Source organism: Acanthochromis polyacanthus, chromosome 9, assembly GCF_021347895.1.
Source record: "Acanthochromis polyacanthus isolate Apoly-LR-REF ecotype Palm Island chromosome 9, KAUST_Apoly_ChrSc, whole genome shotgun sequence".
Taxonomy (NCBI): Eukaryota; Metazoa; Chordata; class Actinopteri; family Pomacentridae; genus Acanthochromis; species Acanthochromis polyacanthus.
In genome coordinates this window covers 12,388,861-12,416,858 of record NC_067121.1, presented here as the reverse complement: position 1 = coordinate 12,416,858, position 27,998 = coordinate 12,388,861, and the positions used below count along the sequence as shown (strand labels likewise).

The window sequence follows — 27,998 nt, the reverse complement described above, 5'->3', positions numbered from 1 at the left end:
AGTGAACTGAGGTCCACGATCTGACACTAGCTCCTGTGGGACACCAAAGCGGGTGAAGATCTCATCCTTCAGAATAGTTGTAATGCGATGAGCCTTGCTGTCTTTTAGGGGAAACATTTCAACCCACTTTGTAAAATAATCCACAATGACCAGAAGAAACCGATTTCCCTTTTTACTCTGGGGAAAAGGTCCCATGAGGTCCATCCCAAGCTTCTCCCAAGGTGCCTCAACCTTGGTTGATTGCATGAAACCAACTGGTTTTTGGTTTTCAGCTTTGTAGGACTGGCATGTACGACAGCATTTGACATGAGCCCAGACATCCTTTCTGATCGTTGGCCACCAAGCCACCTCAAGAATGCGCAGCAGAGTCTTTAGTCTGCCCAGATGTCCACTTAAAGGGTGATCATGAAAATAATCAAGGAAACAAGGTACCAGATCCTTTGGAACCACCAGCTGATATTTATCACCTCCATCTCTCAATGGGGACTTTCTGTACAGAAGTCCCTGACAAGTAGTGAAGACTACCCTTCCAGGTCTGTTGACATTGGTGAGATCTTTAACCATGTCCATGATATCAGGATCCTTTTCCTGAGCTTTGTGAATCTCCGCCAACGATGTTGGGAGATCAGAGGAATTTTTGGAGATGTTAACGGCTACATAAGCAGGAGAGTTGTCGTGAGGAGAGACTGCCCTCGACAGTGCATCTGGCACAATGTTTTGCAGACCTTTTCTGTAGCAGACCTTAAACTGGAATCGTTGGAGACGCAGGATCCAACGTGTCAAGCGTGATGTTGTTTTGGGACAATTGAAGGCCCACGTCAGTGCAGCATGGTCTGAGTACACTGTAAACTCTTTCCCTTCAAGGTAATGATGCCACTTTTCAACTGCCCAGACCACAGCCAGACACTCCTTCTCTGAGGTAGAGTAATTACACTCAGCTCCTCGTAACCCCCTTGAGGCAAAAGCTATCACCTTTTCACCTTCCTCGTCCCTTTGCACCAGGACTGCTCCCAAGCCTACCTCACTAGCATCTGTGTGTACTTCAAATGGAAGTGAGTGGTTAGGCTGTATAAGAATGGGAGCCTCGGCCAGAGCTTGTTTTAGCTGGTCAAAGCTATGTTGAGATTCCTCTGTCCAGGACCATTCCACCTCCTTTCTTGTCAGCCGATGCAAGGGTGAAGCGATATTAGCAAAATGTGCTATAAATTTATGATACCACCCCACCAGACCAAGAAATCGCTGCAATGTTTTGATATTGGTTGGTGTGGGGTATGCCGTCACTGCCAGTGTCTTTTCCGGATCCACCTGGACCCCTTTTCCTGACACCACATGTCCTAGGAATTTCAGTTCTTGACGAAAAAAGTGACATTTCTTAAGATTTAGTGTAAGGTTGGCCTTGTGGAGCTTTTCCATCACTGCATTTAAATCCTTTAGATGCTGATCTGGAGTGGGTGAAAACACGATCACATCGTCAATGTACACAAAGCAGATTTTCCCTCTCAGCTCACCCAAAACCTTCTCCATAAGTCTCTGAAATGAGGCGCCAGCATTTTTTAAGCCAAAAGGCATTGATCTGAATTGGTAGAGCCCGATTGGTGTGATAACTGCCGTCTTAGCCTTGCTGTCTTCAGCCATCGCCACTTGCCAGTACCCAGATTTTAGATCAAGGGTACTAAAGACAGCTGCTCCATGCATAGATTCCAAAAGATCGTGGATAATGGGCATGGGATACGCATCCTGAAGAGTTTTAGCATTCAGAGGCCTGAAATCTACACAAAACCGAGGTGTCTTATCAGGTTTTGGGACTAAGACCACAGGAGAGGCCCAGGGTGATTGGGAAGGCTCAATTATGCCATCCTTGAGCATTTGCTCTACCTGTTCAATGATGATCTGACGTTTGAAAGGAGATACGCGATATGCTTTACAGCGGATCGGTACCTCATCTGTGGTAAAGATCTTGTGCTCCTCCACGGTGGTTTTACCTAATTTACCAGAGCACACCTTCGGCCAAGCCTTCAAGAGTTCCCTAACCTCTGGGGGATGGTCTATAAATTCTGGGACTGTCTCAGCATGACTGACAGCTGTCTCAGTTCTTGGAAGGGCCATAATGAGACTTACACTGGGACGGGTGTCATGGCTCTCTGTAGGCTGAGTAAGGAAGGGGTAAAAGGTATAGCCTCGAGGTCCTTTCACTCCATAGGTGTTGTCGCCCAAATTAATAATAGTTGAGGTCTTGATCAAGAAATCTAAGCCTAAAATGATGGGTAAGGCCAGGTGTTTGTCGGCAATGATGTACGTTTCTAATGACCACATCACATCATGCCAACTGTAAAGAAGTTGAACCTTTCCCATGGCCTCATGGGACGTTTTCCCATCTGCAAAGGCAAAGCTTTGATTATCACTTGGCTTGAGTTGTTCATCCTCCCGGGCCAGCTCCAGCCACTGACTGTGTCGCATGAGCGAGAATGTACAAGCAGTGTCAAAAACGGCCTTACACTGTACACCCCTCACTTCTATGGGGACATGCAGGAGAGTTGGAGGCTGTTTCTTTCCCCGCTGTACGATGGTTACAACATCAGCCTGTTTCTTTGTGGACCATTTCTCTTGGGGTTTCTTTGACATCTTCACTTTTGCTTTTTGTTGATCCACCTTGCCCCAATACTCCTTGGCAGCTGTACAGTCTTTTTCCACCAAAGTACCAATGGAGACTAGCTGCTCCACGTTGGTGACAGTGCCTCTCAGGCAACCTGCTATTCTGGGGTTACAATTATTGAGAATTTTCCTCACTAATTCTGCCTCTGTTATATCAGGCTTCCACCTTAGACAGAGAGCCCGATAATCGTAAGCAAAATCCCTTACACACTGATCAGGTAGTTGAATCATGTCTCTGAGCTTCTCCTCTACTTCTGTGAGGTAATCTGGTGGCAGGAAAGCAGCATTGAAGGCCTGTTTGAAATCAGCCCAATTGTGAACAGTGCACTTAGCAACAGTCCACCAACTGTGTGCTGGGCCTTTAAGAACACTTGATAAAGCTCCAACCAGTTCAGCATCACTCAGAGGTCTAACAGCAAGAAAAGTTTCGCATTGATCAATAAAATTTAGGATATCTGCCACTTCTTTGCTGCCACTGAAAGATGGAAAATCCATATGTACAGCAGGCTTTGAATAAACTACCCTAGTAGCTTGGCTGGTTGAAGGAATAACGGGACTGGTGCTGATGGAATGAGAGGCAGTCTGAGATTGCATCTGATCAGTAGCACATGTAGGCCTGGTGCTAGGCTGTGTTACAGCAGAACAGGGAGTTGTAGGTCCTGCAGCTAAACCTCCATGCAGAGAGATGGGGTTTGGAGTATCCACAGAGGCCATGCTTGGACTAACTACTGCTGGTGAGTATCCCGTGTATTTGTTTGCTTTTGAGACAGGGTCATCAGGAGCTGTTTGGCATGAGGAGGAACGCACATTACCTGGTTGGAAACGCAATCCTGTGCTGTAAAAAGATCTTTGGATTGTATTGAGACTGGCGCGCTTCAGCCTTTCAAGATCCATTTTCCACTTCTCATCCCGTCGTTGCAGACACTCCACCAGCTGCTCCTCAAAGTTCCTCAGGGTGGTCATCATGCGATGTTCAAGCGCTTCCAAGCTCCTGTCTATATAACCTCTGATGTTCTCTTCCCTGTTAATGGCACTGCTAACAGAATCTCTGAAATCAACCTCCAGGGACTTTACTTTATCAATGACTACTCCTAAGTCTGTGCTGATGGATGTCAAAACTGGGAGATTTAAATAAGCAGAAACATCTGCCTCTATCTCCTGTTCATCCCTCTCATCTCGCTCATCCTGGTCAGATAAATACAGAGAACTTATTAAAGATGTGACTTCACCTACAGGATTCCGTCTAGTCACCCAAGCATCAGAAGCTCTCTTCAGAGACTCCTCCCTGTCCTCAAGCCCAGCATTTGGAGTAGAAACTCTGGTGTCATTGTCTATATTCCTGTCAACATTTATAGGACTAGATGCATTATCAAGTACTATCAGGGCTTCTTCATTATCCATGTTTGTTCTTTTTTCCTTCTTTGTTTATGTATATATATGAATAAATATATTTATATCTACCTATATGTTGATTTATTTTATTTATTTTTATTTTTCCAAAATGTCTTGTGTCAAACCCACTCAAATTTCTGAAGGACAAGTTGTGCACAAGTTGTCAACAATATTCAGTCCAACGAAAAAAAATATGTTCGTTTTGCTTAGAATTTAAACAGCAATTTTTACAGTTCGGGTAAACTTTTATTTAGTCTACTTCCTTTTTCTGTTCCCCGTACGGGCCACCATCTGTAACACTCCAACTTTTCCAAGCAGAGGTCACTTCACCAAGGGGTTCATCTCAGAAAAAATAAAAGTTAATTGTCACTATCAGTAGTAATGCAGCTGATAAACACAATCGGATTCTCTTTTAAAATTTCTTAAGTTTCTTTACTTCCATCTTTTACTCCAAAAAAACCCGCTGTTTCCCCATACAAAAAAATACATTGCCACAAGATTACAAATAGAAACTAAACCTTTATGCTTTCTAAATTAAGTAAGAGTCCTTCCCTAACGAAATACAAAGTTTTCAGTCAAATGGTCCACTTCAGATACTCTTTTAAGAAAGTTTCTATCCCGAAAGGTCCTCACGCCGGCGGCTTTTCCTCCGTCCGTTCGATGCAAAAAACAACAACAACACGGTAATCCGACCCAAAAAAGAAAGTTCCGCTAACAAAAAAAAGAAGCGATCGATCGTTAAAGAAAATACTGGTATACCAAAAAAAAAGAGTTTCAAACAGGGTGGATCTCACCAATATCCCGGGTGCAGAGGAGATAATCCTTAAGTGAAGGATCCCTTTGTCTCTTGGGGTGGCGTCCGCGTCAAGATGTTGACGGCCGGGAGTGTACGTCTGGTCGGCTCCGGTAGGATCTGGGCTCTTTACAGGTTCAATAGTCTTTTTCCAACCTTATTAAAATGTCTTAGGCCTTCGTTCATTCTTTTTTTAACTTTACACACTCCTTTCCTTTCAGCAGCCTCCTGTCACTCCCGCTCACGCCGTGTCTCCCCCGTTCCTCTACGCCACATCCTCCTTATATAACCTTTGTTTACCACATTTTCTAATTACTATTTTGGAATTGTTTATTATCCCACCTACCTAAATACATTTTTAGCACAGGGAACATCATGCACAAAGACCAGAAAACTTTCATTTTGTTTTCATCATGTTATTTATGGTTCTTTATTTCTTTTAATGTTTCTTTTAATTTTATTACTTAGGTGACAATGTCACAATTGTATAATAATAGCGGCCTCGAACACTGCTCTTTGAGGTGTGCTGGTGGAGAAAACAATGTCACCATCCAGAAGCTAGCAGCGGGACAGCAGATGGCTTGCTAAAATGGACCGGCGAAGTCGAAGCACTCAGGCAAGTTATTTTTAAATTAATTTTAATGAAAACTATAAAATATTTATTTGATCATATACCTGGTTTTAAACATACATGAACACCATACAAAATGTATTTATATATCCCTGTATTTTCTTTGTTTTGTTTTGAGAACGATTTATATCATTAATAATCGGATGCTATCCTCATCAGGAAGTGGTACTGAAAATGTTAAATATAAGCATTCTTGTTTCAGGTTATGTTTAATGTGCAAATGAGGTCAGTACACTCGGATAAGACAATGCACCAATATGCACTGCTTTCTTTTCCAACAGACCCTGCTCAGACGTCATATCTTTGAAAGACTGCAAACCAAGTTTCAGTATGTCATCAGTCATCCTTACTTGGATCTTGACTATCTAAATTTCATGTGCACCCATGAATTGATACTTGCTGACGCATTAGCAGACCAGATAGAGTTGCCATTGGATATAGTACATGGCTTAATAGAACTGTGCTGTCTGGTTAGACAGAACATAGAAAATGAGCAAGTAATTCCATCAGTTCAATCATCAATTCATGGGTGCACATGAAGTTTAGATAGTCAAGGTCCAAGTCAGGATGACTGATAAAACTAATTAAACATAACCTGAAACAAGAATGCTTATATTTAACATTTTCAGTACCACTTCCTGATGAGGATAGCATCCGATTATTAATGATATAAGTCGTTCTCAAAACAAAACAAAGAAAATACAGGGATATATAAATACATTTTGTATGGTGTTCATGTATGTTTAAAACCAGGTATATGATCAAATAAATATTTTATAGTTTTCATTAAAATGAATTTAAAAATAACTTGCCTGAGCGCTTCGACTTTGCCGGTCCATTTTAGCAAGCCATCTGCTGCATAGACATATATAAAGAGTAGACGCCACAGACGAGTGGTGGGGCCGCCATCTTGGTCCAGTCACCCGCGCCACTCAGCACTGTTTGACAGCGCATTTAATCCATCTTAACTCTGAATATTAAACTGATTTTCACGCTTTTTTTTTTTTATTCGTTGCAAACGTTATATATGTATCTATGATACAGGACAAATGGTTCGGCGTATTTTAATATTCATAGCTGGATTAACAGTAATAGAATATTCTGATATTAAGCTCGACTGTAGACAAGTATTTTGCAAACACTGTAAACAGATAATAGCAGTAAAGTAAATTCTTTTAATAATTTGAAGAGACAATGTATGATTACGCTATATTTACATATACTGACTAATGAACACATATTTCTATATAAAACAGTAGATATAAGCTATATATCAGAGAAAAGGAATATATAAAATCATAGATGGAGTATCAACATCATTCACATATATATATGTAAAAGTTATATATCAGAGAAAATCATACTACATATATAAATCATGTATGTAGTATCAATATAATCAATATATCTGAAAACATAACATATATAAATCCTATCTGGAGTATTAATATAATTAATATATCAGAGAAAATTATTATATAAATCATATATAGACTATCAATATAATTTATACATATATATTAAAAAAAAGATATATATCAGAAAATGAATATATATATATATATATATATATATATATATATATATCATATAGATGTACAAAGCAGAGAGAATAAAATGTAATGTAAATGTGAATTCTCAAGTTAACACAAGAACATGACATCCCTGCCCTAAACCACATTTACACATGTACAAACGTTTTACAGCTAAAACCAATGAACGAGGACTGTTTTGCAGAGCTTCTTTCTCGTGCTCCCTTTCTGCAGATCAAGACAGGTAAGTCTGGGAACATGGTGCAGCCACGGACACAACCAATGACAACAAGCTGGAAGGATGGCTGTCGATACCAAACTGTTTCTTCAATGTGTTCCCCAAGCAGAAAAACCACCTCCATTCCAATCTCCTCCCAGACTGTTGACACCTTTGGAGCTTGTTTTGCTGAAGCCTGGCAAATCAAGCTCTCTGCAACTCTCAGCACCTTATAATAATAATTTAAAAAATTATATTTATATAGCGCTTTACACTGTGCTAAAAGACACTTTACAGTACAGATAAAATAAAGAACAAAGCAACTTTAACATGCAAATATAAAAAAATAAACAAGATTATGAAATCAAACCTTCACTGTGCCTTGTGATGGAATCAGTAGGCCGCCATTGTTTTTCAGAGCTAGAAGGTGGGAGTTCTCGTCAAATGATGATGGTACAGCATCTCTGACCAAGCTTACACGGCACACATCACCTTCAAAATGAAAATGGAAGATTTGGGAGAGTCTATACAAAAACATCTTACAAAAGAGGTCAAGAGGTTTTCTTCAAATTTCTTCCAACCTTTCTTCAACAAAACTCCTAATTTGATGCATATCTGTTGATAATGAACCAAAACTGCTTAAAATGTGAATAACCTTGTTTGCAAACTATTCTACAGTCAGATGTTCAGTTGTCTGTATTTTTCAGTCAGTGGGTGGGTATGACACATTAGAGCTAGCTTACTGTTGTGAGGGTGAATTACATGTGAACAATACAGTCTGTGCCACCTGTGTAAAATTCGCTGGTCAATGTTATACCAGTAATATATATTTTAGCTTTCCTGTGTCAGTTGTAATCTAAGTCAGTATTATGGAATATGACTTATAAAGTCTCAGTTCACAGACGGGTCAGCACCGGCAGTAAACATAGCCTAGCTAGCTGGCCATGATTTCGCTGGTGGGCATAAATACAGCACAGTAATATTCGATTCACAAAATACAACCAATAGTAATGTTCAATCTTACTTGTGAAAAGTAATCCCTCGTGCCCTGTTTTCGACGATCCGGCGATTTGAACACGAATATGCGGCACAGTGCTCTGGCATCTGGTTCTTTCTGCTGCTGAACTGTAAGTATGACGACCGGACCAAGAGGACAGCCGTCCCCGAGCGGCGTCATGGTGACATTGTTTTCTCCACCAGGACACTTCAAAGAGCAGTGTTCGAGGCCGCTATTATTATACAATATAGCCGTTTTAATGAGAAGCTCGGACGCTGTTGTATGCATTGAATGATATTTTATTCCAACAGTGGTCAAAAAAATAAAAGAAATCACATTTAATTTATTACAGTCCCGGAGGTAGGGAGTGGATAAAACCTGTTGAAATAGTGCACGCCCGTATGCGACGCTCCTCGGAAAACAGCGAACGCACCCGTATTCAAACAGGGATAATCTGATTGGTCAAAGCTCGCCGGCCTTCTATTGGTTGACAGCGTTGATACACAAAAAATCTGAGAGCAGAGCAGAGATCCGTGAGCAGAAGTTCCGTGAGAGCAAGAGGAAGAGTTTGAGTTTGAGCGCAGGAAATCTGCGCGAGCAGCATCGTAACCGAGTGCGAGGACACAGTTTGAGCACGCGCAGAGCAAATTTGAGCGCGAGAGCAGAGTTCTGAGAGACAATATCACAAAATCTGAGAATGAAATTGATAAATGCTGCCCTCAAATCAATTTAAAATGCTCTTGAATTATGATAGGAAATTTATTCCATACATAGCCCTCTGTGGTTTTTGTTTGTACCATAATGGATAATCTTAGGTGTTGCATTTTGGATTGCATTTGGTTATTTACAATATCTGTGTGATTCAGTTTGGAGGTTTCATATATTGCATAGGACCTGCAAAAAAATTTGGACATTTCATGATTTTTTTTTTTACAGCTGTTAACAGTCTGTGAAATACCTTTTTTTTTTTTGTTTAATGAAGATGTTTTTCATCCAAGAGACTTCTTCAGCTCTGAGGGGGGAGGTCCCAAGTACTTATTTGCACCCCAAACTCACACAATTTAAGACTGAAGTGTGAACAATTGCATATTCTGAACTCAATGTAACATGAAAGTTTTTGATCCCAGACTTGGCAGAATATATAATTTATTTTTTTCTTCTTCTTTTTTTTATCTACTAGGGGCAGATGTGATTAGTTTTGACGGCCATGGCATCATCTCTTATCGCTTCAGAAGTAAAAAGATGAAGATTATCAAGGATGTCATCTCTCTGAAGTTTAGAACCACGGCTGGAGAAGGGGTGCTGCTCCATGGAGAGGGACAGCAGGGAGACTACATTTCCCTGGAGCTTCACAGGGCAAAACTCCAGCTCAGCATCAACTTAGGTACTTAGGTTCTATACTATTTATTGTTCTCAAGAGAAAACTTCCATTCTATTGAAATTATAAAGACTGTATTAACTACTGCTGTCACAAATTACCTGATAGACACTTACACCCTGCCATGTTTCTGTAATTTGTTTGTTTCTTTCCAGGCAGTAACCAGTACGGTTCTATTCAGGGTCACACATCTGTGACCAGCGGTAGCTTGCTGGATGATGACCACTGGCACTCAGTTGTCATAGAGCGCTACCGAAGGAATGTCAATTTCACTCTGGACCACCACACTCAGCAATTCAGGACTAATGGAGAGTTTGACAACCTTGACCTGGACTATGAGGTAAAGGGTGGATGTGAGGCATTTTTTTATCATCTTAGCGTCATGCCTCAATTGCAGGATTTTATTCTCAGTTCAAATGTTAGGGAGATGCATTGCTGTTTTTAGCACATGCTAATGATGGAAACCTACTGATGAGACTGTTGTCCACTATTTCATACTCTTAGCAATGTTACAACCATTGTATATGCATCAAAAAATATGGCCTGGTGACATAGGCATCAAGTTGCCAACAATGGTCCCAGTGTTTTTCTGGCCAGGGTTCTTTTTTGAGATGCACAAGAACGTAGGAGTTGAAGAGCCCACAGACAGGGGCTTCCTCTTGATGTCACCCCACTACACATCCCCCCAGCCCAAACCCCTCACTCCCATGACAGGATATAGTGTAATGCAGTGATTCTGAACCATTGGGCCATGGCCCACAAATGGGCCTCACGCGCCGACTAGTGGGCCGCAAAAATATTTCAGTTCTGCACATGTGGGCCACGAGGGCCACAGGACCGCAATACAGCTTCCCACCACTTGGTGGCAGTGAGACGTCAGCGAGTTGTTTACACACCCCAAAAGGAGCGACAGTAGAAGAAGTCAACTCATGGGTAAACTATGAAGGTCTCGGCAGCATTATGGAGAAGTTTATGAAACGAAAAAATGAAGATAAAAGTGAAGTCAACCTATCATCAAAAACAAAATGTGTGCGCAAGTATAACCCAGACTTTATTAAGTTCGGCTCTGTGAATGGAGGTAGCGAGGCAGAGCCGAGGGCGCAGTGTGTGGAGTGTCAACCCGGTCTCACGGGGATTCGTGAAACTGTCACGTAAGTTTTAGTTTCGGTTTCGTGCGCACCAACACGATTTCGTCATGTTTTTCGTGCCGCTCACCACGAAATGTTTTTCGCTGTGGTAATCACATCTGAAAGTGGTTTATACCGGCGGATTCATGACGATCTAAGCTGTCCATCGGCGTATACTGCTTGTGTGATCGCGTTTGCGGCCGCCGGACATTCTTGAAATTCCTATGCAAATTGGTAAGTGTACCACCGGCTTATGGTTAGGTTATGGTTAGGGTTATGGTTAGGGTTATGTTTAGGGACGATGTCATGCAAAATATAGCGTTGGATTCGCCACGGTTTTACATTAAAAATATAATATACACATTCTTTTGAAATACGTTCTGAGTGGCACGAAAAGTCCGCCGTTTAAAATACATTGGTGCGCATTTCGTGGTGAGCGGCACGAAAAACATGACGAAATCGTGTTGGTGCGCACGAAACCGAAACTAAAACTTACGTGACAGTTTCACGAATCCTCGTGAGATCGGGCTGGGAGTGTGGGCTTACGCTATCAAACGAAACACTGAAGCCTTCAAAATTAAGGCGGCACCTGGAAATGAAACACGCACAACTAGTTGAAAAGCCAGTGGATTTTTTTAAGAGAAAAGAGCTTGGGATACAGATGCAGAAAAAACTATCATATCGCTGACTGGCAGTGCTAAGTGTGCTTTAAAAGCCGCTACCTCGTAGCCAGACGTGTGGCACAGAGTAACAAGGCGTTTACCATCGCAGAGGAATTGGTTCTGCCTGCCTCTGTGGACATGTGCCGTGAGATGATCAGGGAGGCTGCTGCAAAGAAGCTGATGACCATTCCACTCTCAAACGAAACGATAAGTCAACGTATTGCTGACATGGCCTCCGACATACAGCATCAGCTTCTGGAGAGAATAAAAAGTAGCCCATGTTTCTCTTTGCAGCTAGATGAGTCCACTGATGTAACAAATGCAGCACTGCTATTGGTTTTTGTTCCCTATCGCTGGGACAGCAGTTTGCAAGAAGACATGCTCTTTTGTGGAGAGCTACCAACCCGAACTACAGCTGAGGAATGTTTCTGCTGCATAGATAACTACTTCATGGAGAACGGCCTGGACTGGCAGATAGGGCTGCACCTAACGACGCGTCGACGAGTCGTCTGAGCACGATACGTCATCAAAAGCGGAAGTGAGCACGCAATGCAACAGAAATCCCCTTCCAACCGGAGCGCGGAACACGGACGAACGTCGGCGCTGCATCGTGCATGTATTATGTATGCACGATGCAGCGTGGACGTCCGCGTTCTATCGTAAACATGGATGTCAGCGTTTAGTATACAGCTGTATCTAAACGCGGACGTCCGCGCTGCATCGTGCATACATAATACATGCACGATGCAGCGCCGACGTTCGTCCATGTTCCGCGCTCCGGTAGGAAGGGGGTTTCTGTTGCATTGCATGCTCACTTCCGCTTTTGATGACGTATTGTGCTCAGACGACTCGTCGACGCGTCGTTAGGCGCGTCGTAGGCACCGAGGCGTCATCAAGCAGATACTTGAGCGTGCGCCAGAAGCTAAATGGACCCACTGTTTTCTCCACCGTGAAAGCCTTGCAGCAAAAAGGATGTCACCAGAGTTCCAAGAGGTGATGGATCTAAGTGTGAAAACCATCAACATCATAAAAAATAATGCTGTTAACTCCAGATGTTTTGCTAAGCTTTGTGAGGGCTTGGATGCAGATCATGTCCAGCTGCTCTATCACAGTCAGGTGAGATGGCTCACTGTGATAGAGTCAAGAGGACTCGTCCTCAAGCGTTTGTTTGAGATGAGGAATGAGGTTTTATCTTTCCTCACTGGGAAAACATCTCCCCTTGCACAATACTATACTAACACCAAGTTCACAGCTAAACTTGCCTATCTCTGTGACATTTTTTCACACATGAACCAACTGAACATCTCACTTCAAGGGAGAAATGGCAACATATTTTTTGTTGCAGACAAAGTTCAAGCTTTCAGGAGGAAACTTGCTTTGTGGACTAAACGGGCCCAGGAAGAGAGAATGGACATGTTTCCACTTTTGTCTGACATTTTGGAAAACTCTCCTCAGGTGAACATCAGTCAGTCAATCCTTCAGCACCTCACATAACTGGCAGAGAATTTTGATGAATACTTTCCAGAAGATCCCAGAGAGGGACACATGTGGGTTGTGGACCCATTTTCAGTGGATCCCACTTTAAATGATGTTGCCTTACCCTCACATCTGGAATCACAGCTTCTGGAAGTTTCCACTGATAGCACTTTGAAGGGGCAGTGGGACAAACTGGACCTAGGCTCCTTCTGGATTGTTGTTTCAAAGGAGTACCCCATTCTGGCTCTGAGGGCTTTGAAACTCCTTCACCCATTCATAACTACATACCTGTGTGAATCAGAGTTCTCCATTGTGGCCACAACTAAGACCAAAGCTCGAAATAGACTAAGAACATCACTGGAGGCTACCCTGAGAGTGAGCCTTTCCCCTGTTCCACCCAGACTGGATCTGATCATGTCTGAAAGGCAGGCCCAAGTGTCTCATTGAGAGGTGAAGATGAAATGGGACTAGTAGCATGTTAAACTGGACTGTTGTGACTGTTGTTATTGATCATTTGTCACAGATTTGAAGAGCACCTTCTAGTTCTGCTGTGCAAAAATGAAGACTGCTAAATTGCCAAATTCACCAGCAGGTTACAATATTTTAATTTGCACTTTATTTTTTATTTGCAGTTTGTTTATTTAATTTGAAAGTTTTATTGTAATTTATTTATTTATTTTGGTACAACTGAATTTTATTTATCAGAATTTCTCTTCAGTTTTTTAGTCAGTCGAAATCTAAAAGTTTGGCTTGGAGCCATTTGCTGTTTTAGCAATTTGATTTGTTATAATTGCAACAATGCAAATTTGTATGTGCAGGTTCATACACCGACTATAAATAAACGTCTTTGAGATGATTGCAGTGTATAAGATTATTTATTTCACAAGATTTTAACTTGTTAAACTTTAAAATAACTTGATTTAATAATTGATTACAAATCGAACCAAGACTCAGATGAATTACAATGAAAGTGCTAGTATTTGGATGGGCCCCGGGCCACTTTACTCCGGGAAAATTGAGCCCAGAGGTTAAAAAGGTTCAGAACCCCTGGTGTAAGGGATGGATGAATGTGCATTCTGAATGTGAACCCAGAAAGCAGAGTCCATGCCCAGTGTTGCTAACAATCCTACAATGCAGTGTTCCATGTTAACTAAAAATGTTGTGTCTATGAAGGCGCTCAAATCCCAATTTGCTGCTCACTTTTAGGGGAACTCTGTAGTACCTATCATATAGGCAGTAATGACTAAGGGAATGATTGTGTCTAAGTGTGTGTTGGTCACAGTTGTACGAAAAGAATGAGAGAGAGGTTAGTGTCATTCCATGTTCCACTGTGTGTCCTCAGATCAGCTTTGGAGGACTGCCTGTATCTACCAAACCAAGTTTAGGAGGCAAAGAGAACTTTGTGGGCTGCATGGAGGGAATCACGTACAATGGAGACAACATCACCAACCTGGTCCGCAGAAAGAAGGTGGACACCTCTACCTTTGTAAGACAAATTTCTTCTCTCTTGAATGTTGTCTGTTTTGAACAGAGACACCTGACAGGTTTGTGTAAGCCACAACTATGACATTATAATTCTGGGCAGTCATGACTACAATACAGTTTTTACTGTCCATGTTTGGTATAACCTGTGAGTGGAGCAGATACATTTAATCTAACTTTATGACTGTTGTAAAATGACAATTGATGTAGGAAGGGAAGGTGAAAAACTTAGAATTAGAAATGTTAGTCATGATTTATGCAACAACAGGGCTTGCCTGTTGGGTTTGGATAATTCATTAAGACATATTTTTTGCAGGTTCAAAAAACCCTAATATGTGCATCAGTCCTGGGAAACACAAGTCAAGGTCTGCTTCTACTAACATGTCTGTCACACACAAAGCACATCAAATATTCTGCTGTTGACTATAATAGGGAGCGCAATAGTCAGTCCCTGCAGGATTTCGTGGGCGTTTTTCGTGATTGTTGAGGCCAAAAATGCCTGAATTCGTGGCAGCTTTTCTAAAAAAATTGCAATAAAAGTTGCGGTGTTTTAAGGTTATTTGTTGTGATGAAATTGCGGGAGACAGTGACAACTGGTAAAAAGATGCATTTTTTCCAGCTTGTAGAACATGTTTCAACACTGTAATTGACAATATTTATTCCGAAATCAATTACTTAACGTTCCAAACCATTTCCACAAGCTGGCATACGACGGTGGGAACTTAGCAGCAGCCAGATTCTAGTTTAACATGAAGTGGTTGGTAGATTTGCGGCACAACATGATAATTTGCTATTGAATCCCAGAGATGTTGAGCACTTTTTGGCCCTTTTGCCTTCGCTCTGCGGTTCATTTTATCCCAAACCATCTGGATTGGGTTTAGGTCAGGTGACTGTGGAGGCCAGGTCATCTAACGCAGCACTTTGTCACTCTTCTTCTTGGTCAAATAGCCCTTAGACAGCCTGGAGATGTGCTTGGGGCCATTGTCCTGTTGAAAAATAAATGATGGTCCAACTAAACGCAAACCGGATGTGATGGCATGTCGCTGCAGGACACTGATAGCCATGATGGTTCAGTGTGCTTTCAATTTTGAACAAATCCCCAATAACATCACCAACGAAGCACCGCAATGACATTACACCTCCTCCTCCAGCTTCGCGGTGGACACAATGCATATGGGACCATCTGCTCACCTTTTCTGCGTTGCACAAAGATATGGCAGGTAGAAACAAAGATCTCAAATTTGGACTCATCAGACCAAAGCACAGATTTCCACTGGTCTAATGTTCATTCCGTGTTTTCCTTGACCCAAACAAATCTCTTCTGCTTGTTCCTTTTCCTTGGTAGTGGTTTCTTAGCAGCTATTCAACCTTAAAGGCCTGATTCTCCTCTGAACAGTAGATGTAGAGATGTATCTGCTACTAGAACTCTGTGTGGCATTTATCTGGGCTCTAATCTGAGGGGCTGTTAACTTGCGATTTCTGAGGCTGGTGACTCGGATGAACTTATCCACGGCAGTCCTCGTTGAGCCACTTTCGTCATAGTGCTTGATGGTTTTTGCAACTGCACTTGGGGATATGTCCAAAGTTTTTGCAATTTTTCGGACTAACTGACCTTCAGTTCTTAAAGTAATGATGGACTGTCATTTCTCTTTACTTAGCCGATTGGTTCTTGCCATAATATGGATTATTTTTTATTTAACCTTTATTTAACCAGGAAAGATCCCGTTGAGATTAAGAACCTCTTTTTCAATCGAGTCCTGGCCATTCTAACAGTTGTTAAATAGGACTGTCAACTGTGTACCAACCAGACGTCTGCACAACACAACTGATGGTCCCAATCACATTAAGAAGGCGCAAAATTCCATAAAGTAACCTTGACAAGGCACACATGTGAAGTGAAACCCATTTCAGGTGACTACCGCATGAAGCTCATTGAGAGAAGGCCAAGAGTGTACACAGCAGTCATCAAAACAAAAGTATTAAAGCTATTATGAAGAGTGTCTCACTTGTAGTATAGGAGTTGGTGTCATAGTTGGGCTTACACTGTGGAAAAGGACACAGTTTGTGGGGCACAAAGGGGATATATTCTATTTTTTTTTTACTGCCTCCGCCATGCTTGACAGTAGGTACTGTACATGCTGGAGATCATGGTTTGCCTGGCCTTCTGCGTACCCTCACATTAGCAGGAGGAAGCTAAAGCTGGAAACTGGACTCATCTGACCACTGAATCTTCCAACTGCTTAAATGCCAATCTGAATTTTAACTGTCTTGACTTCTCAAAACAATGTCAAAGCTTTACTTAGTATACAAAAAGATGATCTTTTACACTAACTTTTTTTTCTAAATTTATATGCATACATACTGTAGACTGAACACATTTATATTGACATCAAAAGATGAATATGAGACGAGATCAACATTTCAGCTATTTTTTTCAGGTATTTACATCTGGATCTGATACACAATTTAGAAGATGGCATTATTTGTAACAGAATACCAATTTTTTAGGTGTACAGAAGCATTGGAACAGATAGATTTAAAATAGATTAAAGTGAATAACACTTAATATTTAGTTGCACATTCTTTGCCTGCAATAACTGCATCAAGCCTGTGACCCACTGGCATCACCAAACTTTTGAATTCTTTTGTGATGATTTTCCAGGCTTTCATTCTTCTTTCTTCTTTCAGTTGTTGTTTCTTTTGGGGGGTTCCTCCCTTTAGTCTTCCTTTAACAGGTAAAATGCATGCTCTATAGGGTTTACTTCTGGAGGTTGACTTGGGCAGTCTAAAACCTTTAACTTCTTGCCCCTGATGAACTCATTTGTTGCTTTGGTGGTGTATTTTGGGACATTATCATGCTGCATGATGAAGGCTCTTCCAATCAGTCTGAAAATAAAAGCTGAAATGTTGATCTCTTGTCTCATATTCATCGTTTGATGTCAGTCTGGTCTTTCTTCCGCCACATTAGAAATCCTATGTTCTGAGGCATCCTCCTCATTCAGGAGGGCAACCATAGAGGCCGGAGAGTCTCTAAAGGACTGCTTTGAGTGCACAGATTGGAGTGTATGAAATTTCAGATGAAATTGGAAACAGTACTGACAGTGACATGGAGACAGTGGTTGACTGAAACATCGGTTACATACCGGGCTTTGCAAAAGTTCTGTTACACAGTTTCATGATCTTTAGAGACGTTTACATGTCGGAGTGAAAAATTCCATTAAATAAACTGAAAGTTCTACCTTATAGGCAGGTGTCCTTAATACAATTTTTTTCTCCGGTGAAGTTGTATCAAGATGGAAGTCAAAAGAGTTGAGATATCTGCTCTCCTTCATGCTGGCCACAACAAGTCTGACAGAGCTAAGCAGCTGAACATCAGCTGGATGACCGTCCACAGAGTCGCGGAGAGGCTGAAGAATGGTGAAGATCTTTCAGTCATCTTTCAAGAATGGTGAAGACCTGAAAGATCTTCACCATTCTTTAGCCTCTCCACAACTCTGTGGACGGTCATCCGGCTGATGTTCAGCACAAAGGAGAGCAGATATCTCAACTCTTTTAACTTCCATCTTGATACAACTTCACCGGAGAAAAACATTTGTATTAAGGACACCTGCCTATAAGGTAGAACTTTCAGTTTATTCAATGGAATTTTTCACTCCGACATGTAAACGTCTCTAAAGATCATGAAACCGAGTGTAACAGAACTTTTGCAAAGCCCGGTAAGTTTCTGCCGGGACACTGCAATTCGTGTAAGGACAGTATGCTGCTTTCACTCTTGATCACCAGCAGTGTCAACCCAATCCTCAGTCAGAAAGAGGACACAACATGAGTGAGCTAAAGGGGAATCTAAAGCAGGCTAGGAGACCAAGCTGGAGAGGAAGCTGGAGGATAACAATACCGTAGCTATGTGGAAGGAAATGAAGACCATCACAGGCTACAAGAAGAACAACAGTCAGGCAGCAGCATGGGATGTGGACACAGCCGAACAGTTCAACCAGTTATTCAAGTGGTTTGGCACAGAGGCCAGTCTCTGCCCTGCCTGACGTACTCCCTTCCCCACCTCCTTCACTGCAGCTACTCTTCCAGCACCTCCTCCATGCTGCCTCACTTCCTTTCCACATCACCTCCCAAGCACCACTTCACCCCTTCCCTCCCATCACATCCTTCACTCTATCTCTATCTCACTCCTTTCTCTCATCACCTCCTCCTCCACGATGTCTGTGTAGGTTCTCATTTATCCAGGTCATGGTTATCCAAAGTTGTTTAAATCAATCAAGACTTTAAGAAAGTTGCTTGAAGACGTTTCCCCTCTCATCCAAGAGGCTTCTTCAGTTCTGGTGGTGGTTGGTGTTGCCTCAGCTTTTTAAACCTCCGTGAGGTGTGTTCAGGACTATTATTATTCCAACGACCAATACCAAGACTCATCTGACTACTCAACGATGGTCGTTGTGAGTATCGGTGGGGGTCGTTGAAATGCACAGATGTCACTGAGCCCTTGTGTGCTAATGGTGGTCATTAGCATGAGTCTGATGAGTAGTTCTTTTGGGGAATTTTGAAAGGACCTGACTGTAAATCGGCGAAATATGATGTCGCAGACCCCCCCGTCCTGCCATATTCACAAGTACTCTGATGATACAGCTATTGTGGCATGTATCAAGAATGGGCAGAAACATGAGTACAGTAACCTGACAAAGGCCATCGGTGACTGCTAAGAAGTACCTTCTGCTGAACATTTCCAGATCACGGAGAAGGTTTTAGCGAGCCACTGCTTCAGCCTGTCCAGTGGAGCGGAGGGCATTGAAGTGGTGCAAACCTATAAATACCTAGATTTGCACCTTGACAACAAACCGAAGTGGCATGCAAACACAGGTGCTCTTCCTCAGGAGATTCAGATCCTTGTAGGCAGTGAAATGCTGCCTGCATTCTACTCGTCGGTGATGGCCAGCGTTCTTTTCTATGCTGTTTTTTGTTGGTTTGGCTGCACGACTGAGAGGAATACTCGGCAGCTGAACAAAACAAGAAGGTTGGCTCTGTCTTTGACAGGAGCTTGGGCTCACTGAGAACTGTGGTTGGAAGACACACATCCTTAACAATGCCAGCAACCCTCTTCACAACATCCTGGCTGGAAAGAGGAGCAACTCATCTCACTGTGCTGCACTGTGATCTCCTGTACCGCTCAAACGGTACAGGAGATCTTTTGTCCCCACAGTCATCAGGAACCATAATACTTTGGTCAAGGACAGTACATCATGGCTGGACTGTACTTAGAACAGAATCTACTAATGTATTTCTGTTTTTAATAAAAATCTTTCTCTTTCTTCCACTGTAGCGTAACCTGACATTCTTCTGTGCTGAGTCCAACTCCTTCCCCGTCTTCTTTAACTCCACGTCCTTCCTGCGGTTGCTGGGTCAGAGTGACAGCGACACTCTATCAGTCAGTTTGTCTTTTAGGACTTGGAATCCCAATGGACTGCTGATGTTCACAGCACTGGCTGATGGCTGGGTGGAGGTGGGACTGACAGAGGGCAAGGTCACTGTCTACATGAATGTGACACAGAAGAAAAACACACGTATTGATGTCTCATCAGGTGACCTCAGCACTTTTTTCAATGAAAGTTCATGAGCCTTCAATTCAATTATTTACCCATTTTTAGCTTTTAGCTTTTTTGTTTTGTCTTCCAGTTTTTATTATTGTTGCCAATTTTATCCTATTAAAATTGTATTTACTGAAATGTGTTTTGCCCTTCAGGTTCAGGTCTGAATGATGGCCAGTGGCATAGCGTCCATCTCAATGCATTGGAAAACTATGCTATGTTGACAGTTGATGGAGACGAGGCATCCACAGTCAGGACAGCTATCCCCATCCAGATCCAGACTGGAGGAACTTACTATTTTGGAGGTGATTACTCAAAAGGAATATCAGCAAATTAAAATAACTTACATGTTTCTTGATGTGGCGACAGTGTCTGTATTTATGTGTTCTCATTCCTAGCATTCGTTTTGATGTTTCACTATGGGATATGCCCCCTGCCTATGCCTCAGAAGCGTTTATCTCATTACGCCAATCCTGATTGGCTGGTGATTGCGACACCTGCGTCAGGTGGAGTCACCCACCCTTAAGTAGCCTGTGCTATCACGCAGCATCACTCAAACACCTCTTATCGCTTTGTGTAGCATATCTCAACTTTCTAAGCACAAGTTAGCTTAGCTTAACTGTTCATAGATTGGAGCTAACTTGGCTATTGCTCCGTCGCCGAACGCTAGCTGCCAAATTGCGACCCTCCAGCTAACACCATTTCGGTTAATTAGCACACCAGCTAACACCGTTTTGGTTAATTAGCATACCATGACTGATGATGAGAGAGAGATGGGCATTACACGCTCAGCCTGGGTTCTGAGAATGATTTCACGCGGTTACAGGCTTCAGTTTGCCGCTGTTCCCCCTCGTTTCTCTAGTATGTAGAGACTTGTAGAGACTGTGGTGGACAGAAGTTTTTTTGGAGTGGCACAAATTCATTTATCTAAAATTTTATTGTGACTCATGATGATTTTGTAAATAGTTGTGCAAAAGCGCCTAAAAATTTCCTGCATTTTAGTGCAAATAATGGTGTATAACTGTGTTTACTGCTAAATTTGCACATCATTTTATGACATAAACAATTTATATTTTCATTCTAAGTTCTGAAAAGGGTTCGATACACGTTAATGGTGTCCACAGTAAAAAAAAATCTAACTTTTTCCTGCTTAGAGTTTGTATTTTTTCTGTAATTTTAGGTCAAGTGTGTTCCTACATTATATCAAAATGTATAAATAATTATAGAATCAAACAGGTGAGGTTGTGCTGAAAAAAAGACACCAAGCAAAGCAAGATCAACAGGTTTTAAGGTGAAATATAAAGGTAAAATCAGAATCAGTCAAAACCTTTTGCAGACGCCATTATTTTGTTTTCTGCTTTTTGAAAGCGTAAATGATGGAAATAAAATCTAACTTTTTTTTCATATAAGAATGTCTCATCTGTAATTTGATGCCTTTTGGAGATTTTTCCATCTTTTCTTAAGTTCTTTATGCACATTAATACAAATTTTTACCTGGGGTGCCCAAACTTTCGATCCCCACTGTATAGTGCATTCTCAGGTGCACGGAGAGTCAGCTCGTGTTCTTCAGAAGGAAATTCATTCGCTGTTGTCAAAGAGCACAATATGCGTAGTACCTCCCTAACAATGTCAGAGTGGCTTTTACTCCAGGTATTTTCTGGTACCCAAACGAAGAGGGATCAGGATTCGCCCAATCCTGGATCTCCGGGCCTTGAAGAAATACCTCAGAACATACAAGGTCATGCATCCCTACTTCGTATGTTACATCAGAGCTACTGTTCACATCAGTCGACCTGAAGGACGCATATTTCCATGTCCCGACTTATCCTCTGCGCAGGAAATATCTGAGGTTCGCTTTTCTGTGTGTCTGTTATGAGTACAGAGTGCTCCCTTTCGGTCTATCACTAAGCCCGAGAGTGTACCACTGTACCGAGGCAGCCATTGCAACCGCTGTCGTAGCGGGGCGTCAGTCTGGCCACATATTTGGACGATTGGCTCCTCCTGGCATGGTCCAGAGAGGAAGCCATAGTGCAAACACACACCCTCATAAAATACCTGGTTGACTTGCGTTTCATGATAAACTCAGAAAAGAGTGTGTTATCTCCAGTACAGAAAATAATCTTCCTGGGATTATCACTAGACTCAGTGTCCTTCACAGCTCGTCTGTCAGCAGTGAGAGTGAAAGCTTTCAGAGCCTGCCTCTTGCGCTTCACCCTGCACAGTCAGGTCCCTTTCAGATTATGCCTCCGACTACTGGGACTGATGGCCTCAGCCATCTTGGTAGTCCGACTCGGTCGCCTGTACATGAGGGATTTCCAGCGATGGGTGTCCTCCCTCAGGCTGGACCCTGTGTGTCATGGTGCACAGAGGGTGACGGTCAGTGTGCCATGCGTAATGGTGCTACGCCACTGGCACCACCCGGCTTTCCTGGTGAAGGGGGTGCCTATGGGGCCCATTCTGTCCCAGAAAGTGATCACTACAGACGCGAGCATGTCCAGCTGGGGCGGTATATGTGAGGGCCGATGTGTGAGGGGCATCTGGAGCAAGGATCTCCAGCGCTCTCACATAAACTATTTGGAGCTCTTAGTGGTGTTTCTCACACTGAAACGCTTTCTCCCGTTTCTCAGTGGACATCATGTCCTAGTGAGAATGGACAATACGACGACGGTGGCATATATCCACCGTCAGTGGGGTCTGCACTCCCGGCAATTACACATGCTGGCACGTAGACTGGTTCTGTGGTACAGCAAGCGTCTCCTGTCTTTGAGAGCCACTCACGTCACAGGGGCTCTCAGCTGGGGGGCGGACCTGCTGTCCAGAGGTGCGTCGCTCTACGGGGAATGGGCACTACATCCAGTCATCGTAGAGCAGGTGTGGGCCCACTTTGGCTAAGCCGCGGTGGATCTGTTTGCATGGAGAGCAAATGCACAGTGTCCGCTGTTTTTCTCAATAAGCAATGCAGGTGCACCACTCGGCATGGACACGCTTGCAAACGTCTGGCCGCCGGTTCTCCTGTACGCCTTTCCCCCATTAGCTCTGATACCTCCGAATCTAGACAGAGTCAGAGAGCATCGCCACACTCTAATTCTGATAGCTCCGCACTGACCAGCCATGCACTGGCTAGCAGAGATATATCAGCTCCTGTCGGGACAGCCATGCCAGATTCCCCTGTGCAGGAATTTGCTGTCCCAGGCAGGGGGAGCAGTATTTCACCCACACCCGGAGCGCCTGGCCCAACGGGCCTGGTCCGTGAGTGGTGTAATTTGAATACTACAGGGCTCCCATAGAGTGTGATTAACACTGTTCAGAGCACTAGGGCATTGTCCACTAGGTCTCTTTATGACTGTAAGTGTAGGGTGTTTGAGGAATGGTGTCAGAGGAGCTTTCCTGCACAGGAAATTTGTGCAGCAGCAAGCCGGTCTTCACCTCTCACCTTCAGCCGCTTTTATAAGCTGGACGTCTCTGCTCTGAGCCTGGCTCATGCAGTGATGAGTACTGGACCCATTTAGAGCAGAGAGCCGTTCCCTGAGTGGTGGTGGTTGACTTGAGATAAGCATGGCTGGCAATACAGGAGTTTACATATCCCATAGTGAGACATCGAAACGAATGCTAGGAATGAGAACTATAGGTTACTTGCGTAACCCCAGTTCTCAGAGTAGCATGAGTGAGATGTCTCACCAAACAGCCCTTCTTGATGGGCGAAGCAAAAAGAGGTACTTATTTTGAGTGATGCTGCGTGGTAGCGCAGGCTACTTAAGGATAGGTGGCTCCACCTGATGCAGGCGTCACAATCACCAGCCAATCAGGATTGACGTAATGAGATAAATGCTTCTGAGGCATACGCAGGGGCATATCCCATAGCGAGACATCTCACTCATGCTACTCTGAGAACCGGGATTCCGCAAGTGACCTATAGTTATCACATCAGGTTGTTATTTTTGGTTTATTTCCCCATGTATTTTTTTAGTGGGTTTTCACCATTTACTTACGTTCTCTTCAGGGGACATACAACCCAATTATGTCGCGTCCCCCATCCCCCCACCAAAAAAAAACGCCATCTCAAACAATGCCCCCCCATACATACATATAGATGAAGAAAATTATAGAATTGTAGATAACAAGAAACACCAGCATTGACAATAGAAGCAAAACCTAAAAAAGGATAACAAAATATATTAGACAAATAAGTAAACAAAAATAAAGTAAAACCAGTGCAAATATAATAAGTTATAATAAATAAATTGTATTATAGGATGTAAACCGAGGTATCAAAAAGAATTACAGTGTGTTCCAAGTTGATCTGTATAGCCTATTAGCATCCTGCTCTTTGAAGCTGTCAAATATATGTTAGTCTACCAAAAGTGACATAGTATTGAGTAAGGACAGAAAAGGGCCCCAGGTCTTATGGAAATGATCTGAACAACCTTTAATACTAAACTTAATTTCCTCTAAATGAATGAAGGACATTAGATCTTTCAACCAAGATTAGAAAATGGAGGTTTTTGATCTTTCCAGTGAAGTAAGATTTGTCAGCGTGACACAAGGGAGGAAAAAGCAATAACATTTCTCTCCCTGACAGAAAAGCAAGCAAAGTCTTCAGGTACCCCAAAAACTGAGATAAAAGGGCTGGGAACCATGGGCCAATTGAGAGCTCTAGATAGTGTGTCATAAAAAGAGGACCAGAATGGACCCAGCTTGGACAGAAGAAAAACATGTGCACATGATTAGCAGATGAGAGGGAGCATCTGTCACACATATCACCAGTGTTAAATAGTTTGTGAAGCCTAACTTTGGAAAACTGTGTCCTGTGTAAAACCTGAAACTGTATCGGTGTCAAACTAGCACAAGGAGAGGTAGTGTTGACTCTTTCCATGGCCCTCTGCCAACAGTCAGCTGAGAAAGTAACATTAAGCTCTGATTCCCAAGTGTTTCTAATTGCAGGGTACTTATGACCATGTGATATTTCAGTTTTTCTTTTTTAATAAATTTGCAAAAATTTCTACATTTCAGTTTTTCCTGTCAAGATGGGGTGGTGAGTGTACATTAATGAGAAATAAAATGAACTTTTTTTGATTTTGGCAAATGGTTGCAATGACACAGAGAGTGAAAAATTTCAAGGGGTCTGAATACTTTCCGTACCCACTGTATATTTTTGGGCCAAAGCCAAATCTGTTGATAACCGAGAATAAATATCCCCACTCCACCCAGTCAAAAGCCTTTTCTGCGTGCATTGATACTACCATTTCAGCCTCTTGTGTGTGAGATTCGGAAAGGATAATATCACATCAGGTTGTTGCTACAACTCTTCACGACATAGTTGAAGGACACTGTAAGGCATCAAGTGCTGTATAAAAGCATTTGCCGCTTTCTTCTATTGTTTCAAATTTTTTACACTTAATGTTGCAGTCTTTTTTTGCAAATACCAGCCTTTATGTTCTTTTTGGTTTTATTTGCACCTTGCAACTCTCCCATGGGCACCATTTTTGCCTAGTTTTTTTTTTCATTGTGGAATCATGCACACTGATTTTAACTGAAGCAAGTGAGGCCTGCAGCTCTTTTGATGTTCATCTGGGTTCTTTTGTGACCTCATAGATGAGATATCGATGAGCTCTTGGAGAAATTTTGGTATTTTTGGAAGGTTCACCACTTCCATATTTTCTCCATTTGTGGATCATGGCTCGCACTGTGTTTAGCTGGAGTCCCATAGCCTTAACAATGGCTTTGTAACATTTTCCTCACTGATAAATGTCAATGATTTTGTTTTGCATCAGTTCTTGAATCTCTTTAGAGCAAGGCCCAAACAGGTTTTATTCACCATCAGGACCGTAAATATTTCAACGTTAACACATTTTTTCCACATATAAAATGTGTTGTAACTCCTACACCGTTTACCTGATTTGGATGTAAATACCCTCGAATTAAGCTGAAAGTCTAAACTTGAAGCATATCTTGATTGTTTCATTTCAAAATCATTGCGATGGTGTAGAGCAAAAATGTTGAAAATTGTGTCAATGTCCAAATATTATGGGCCTGAGTGCAAGTGACGTTTAGATTCAACAAGTCTGGCATTTATCTTATGTGGGTGTGGCTGGTGAAATTGTGTAATAAATAACATCTAATTTGTCATGGGTTGCCTTTGAAGTAAGAATGTATTTGAAGAATTTCCTAAAAGATCAGCCTGCTGTTATTTCATTCACCATGCAAGCACCTTTCCAGGAGTTTCACCCTGATCATAGAACAGTGGTCGGCAATTGGCGAAGAATCGATCGCACCCATATACCGTGTTTCCACCCGCTGGCTCCAGTAGCTAGTGCTAGTTCAGAGCTTAGTTGGTTCATTCTAAAAACCAGTTTGCGTTTCCACTGGCATGGAGCCAAGCCAGTCCGTCACCGCAACACGAAACTCGCCTGGTCGGCTGCTGCCGGGCATTTCCGCGTTCACGCTACTGGTCGGACATGGTTGTACCAGCTAGATTTCATTGAGCAACAGTGTGTGCAAAACATGTTTGTGTCTTGGGAGTCATTTTTAATACATCTGTGATCAGAACAAGGTAGCCTAAATGAAACAGATTGGTACCTTAATCTCAGATGTTCCAACATTATAGTTCAACAAAAATAGTGAATACGTTATTCTAATAGCCTGAGGTCAGCTTTTGACTATACTAAATCTTCATATTTACAGTATTGTCTGAACCCATCGTTTCCCAACAAAGTACCCAAATTGCTTTCATTGTATTATTTCATTAGTTCGTGTTATAATTCTATTTGTAAGGAGACTGAAACTGTAGACCTACATGGTGGGAAATATAACTGAGAGAAAATATAGTCTAGTGATTATTTACTTACATGCAAATCATCATCATTTTTTGCATTTATTGTCTATTGGTGTCTATTTTTTTCAGGAACAGGGGGCTTAGCCTTATGACGTAAGTGATCTAGAATTATGGCTACTGTTGAAAGGGTGTCAGAAAGTATAAGAAAGACTCGGTACAGATAAATTGTCCAATTATCATTGGTTTTATTCCATTTCTGTTCTTTAAATGGTTGTAATATTGACCTTTGACCTCTTCCATTTGTCTCCAGGTTATTTTCTACACACTAATGCACGATCACTTCAGCGGTCCTTCCAGGGCTGCATGCAGATGATCCACATCGATGATCATTTGGCTGACCTTAGGGCTGTGGAGCAGGGGCTCATTGGAACCTTTGAAAATGTCAGCCTGGATATGTGTGCCATTATAGACAGGTATACAGTTTAGAAAACGTAATTCTAAGCACAGTTGGTGGTTAGTTCACAGCAAATACTGTGGGTTCGAAATGACTGTGTTCTCACTGTTGACAGTTTGCTGTGCATTTTTGTGTCATGTCAGGTGTGTTCCTAACCACTGTGAGCATGGTGGTCGTTGCTCTCAAACATGGGACACATTCAACTGCAACTGCAGCGGTACGGGCTACACTGGAGCTACATGCCATACCTGTGAGTGCATTCATAAATTCATTGGTTTTGTGTAGACTAACCAATACCTAAGTTTGAGTGAATTTTAACCTCACCTTCCTCTAAGCATTCTCCCTGAAATTTTATCATTTTACCTAATAAAAAGTTGATTGCCCATAGTGTGAATGTGTAAACCTGTTTCTCCACAACGTGGGTAATGCACACACACTCACACACTGCTTTGTGTTGGCTTAACTGTGTGTCGGCTCTCCTCTGTAGCACTGTATCAGCAATCCTGTGTGGAGTATAAGCACCAGGGGAAGAGTTCAGGAAGCTACTGGATTGACCCAGATGGTAGTGGCTCTATTGCCCCCTTCAGAGTCAATTGTGAAATGGCAGGTGAGATGTCACAATGAGAGTTGTGTTGGGTGGGCCATTTAATTTTCTCAGGTGGCTTAAGATGTAAATGTAAGATACCTTTTTATACAGCATTTACTACTGTTACAGCAGGTGGTACTGTGGTATGGAAATGTACACCAATGATAATATGTTTCTCTGTATGTGGGATTCAAGTCATGCATGTGGTAAATTTTTGCTCCAGAAGATGTGAGAGAACATTGACATTGTTTTCTGG

At 42.3% G+C, this 27,998-nt stretch overlaps 1 protein-coding gene and 1 long non-coding RNA gene across 2 annotated transcripts in view; one reads left to right on the top strand and one right to left on the bottom strand.

Annotated features, from left to right (window-relative positions):
* Positions 1–27,998, top strand: part of LOC110970274 (contactin-associated protein-like 2) — a 93,095-nt gene that overhangs the window by 27,392 nt on the left and 37,705 nt on the right. The window contains exons 5-12 of the mRNA XM_051953317.1: positions 9,395–9,598; positions 9,748–9,932; positions 14,200–14,343; positions 19,666–19,924; positions 20,086–20,235; positions 27,013–27,175; positions 27,300–27,406; positions 27,644–27,763. Coding sequence (XP_051809277.1) covers positions 9,395–9,598; positions 9,748–9,932; positions 14,200–14,343; positions 19,666–19,924; positions 20,086–20,235; positions 27,013–27,175; positions 27,300–27,406; positions 27,644–27,763 — 1,332 coding nt within the window. The remainder of the gene's footprint in view (positions 1–9,394; positions 9,599–9,747; positions 9,933–14,199; positions 14,344–19,665; positions 19,925–20,085; positions 20,236–27,012; positions 27,176–27,299; positions 27,407–27,643; positions 27,764–27,998) is intronic.
* LOC127535424 (uncharacterized) lies at positions 7,046–8,451 on the bottom strand. The gene is made up of 3 exons (XR_007944272.1): positions 8,242–8,451; positions 7,588–7,709; positions 7,046–7,446 (listed from the first exon to the last, which is right to left on the bottom strand). It is a non-coding gene; the product is annotated as an uncharacterized LOC127535424 (long non-coding RNA).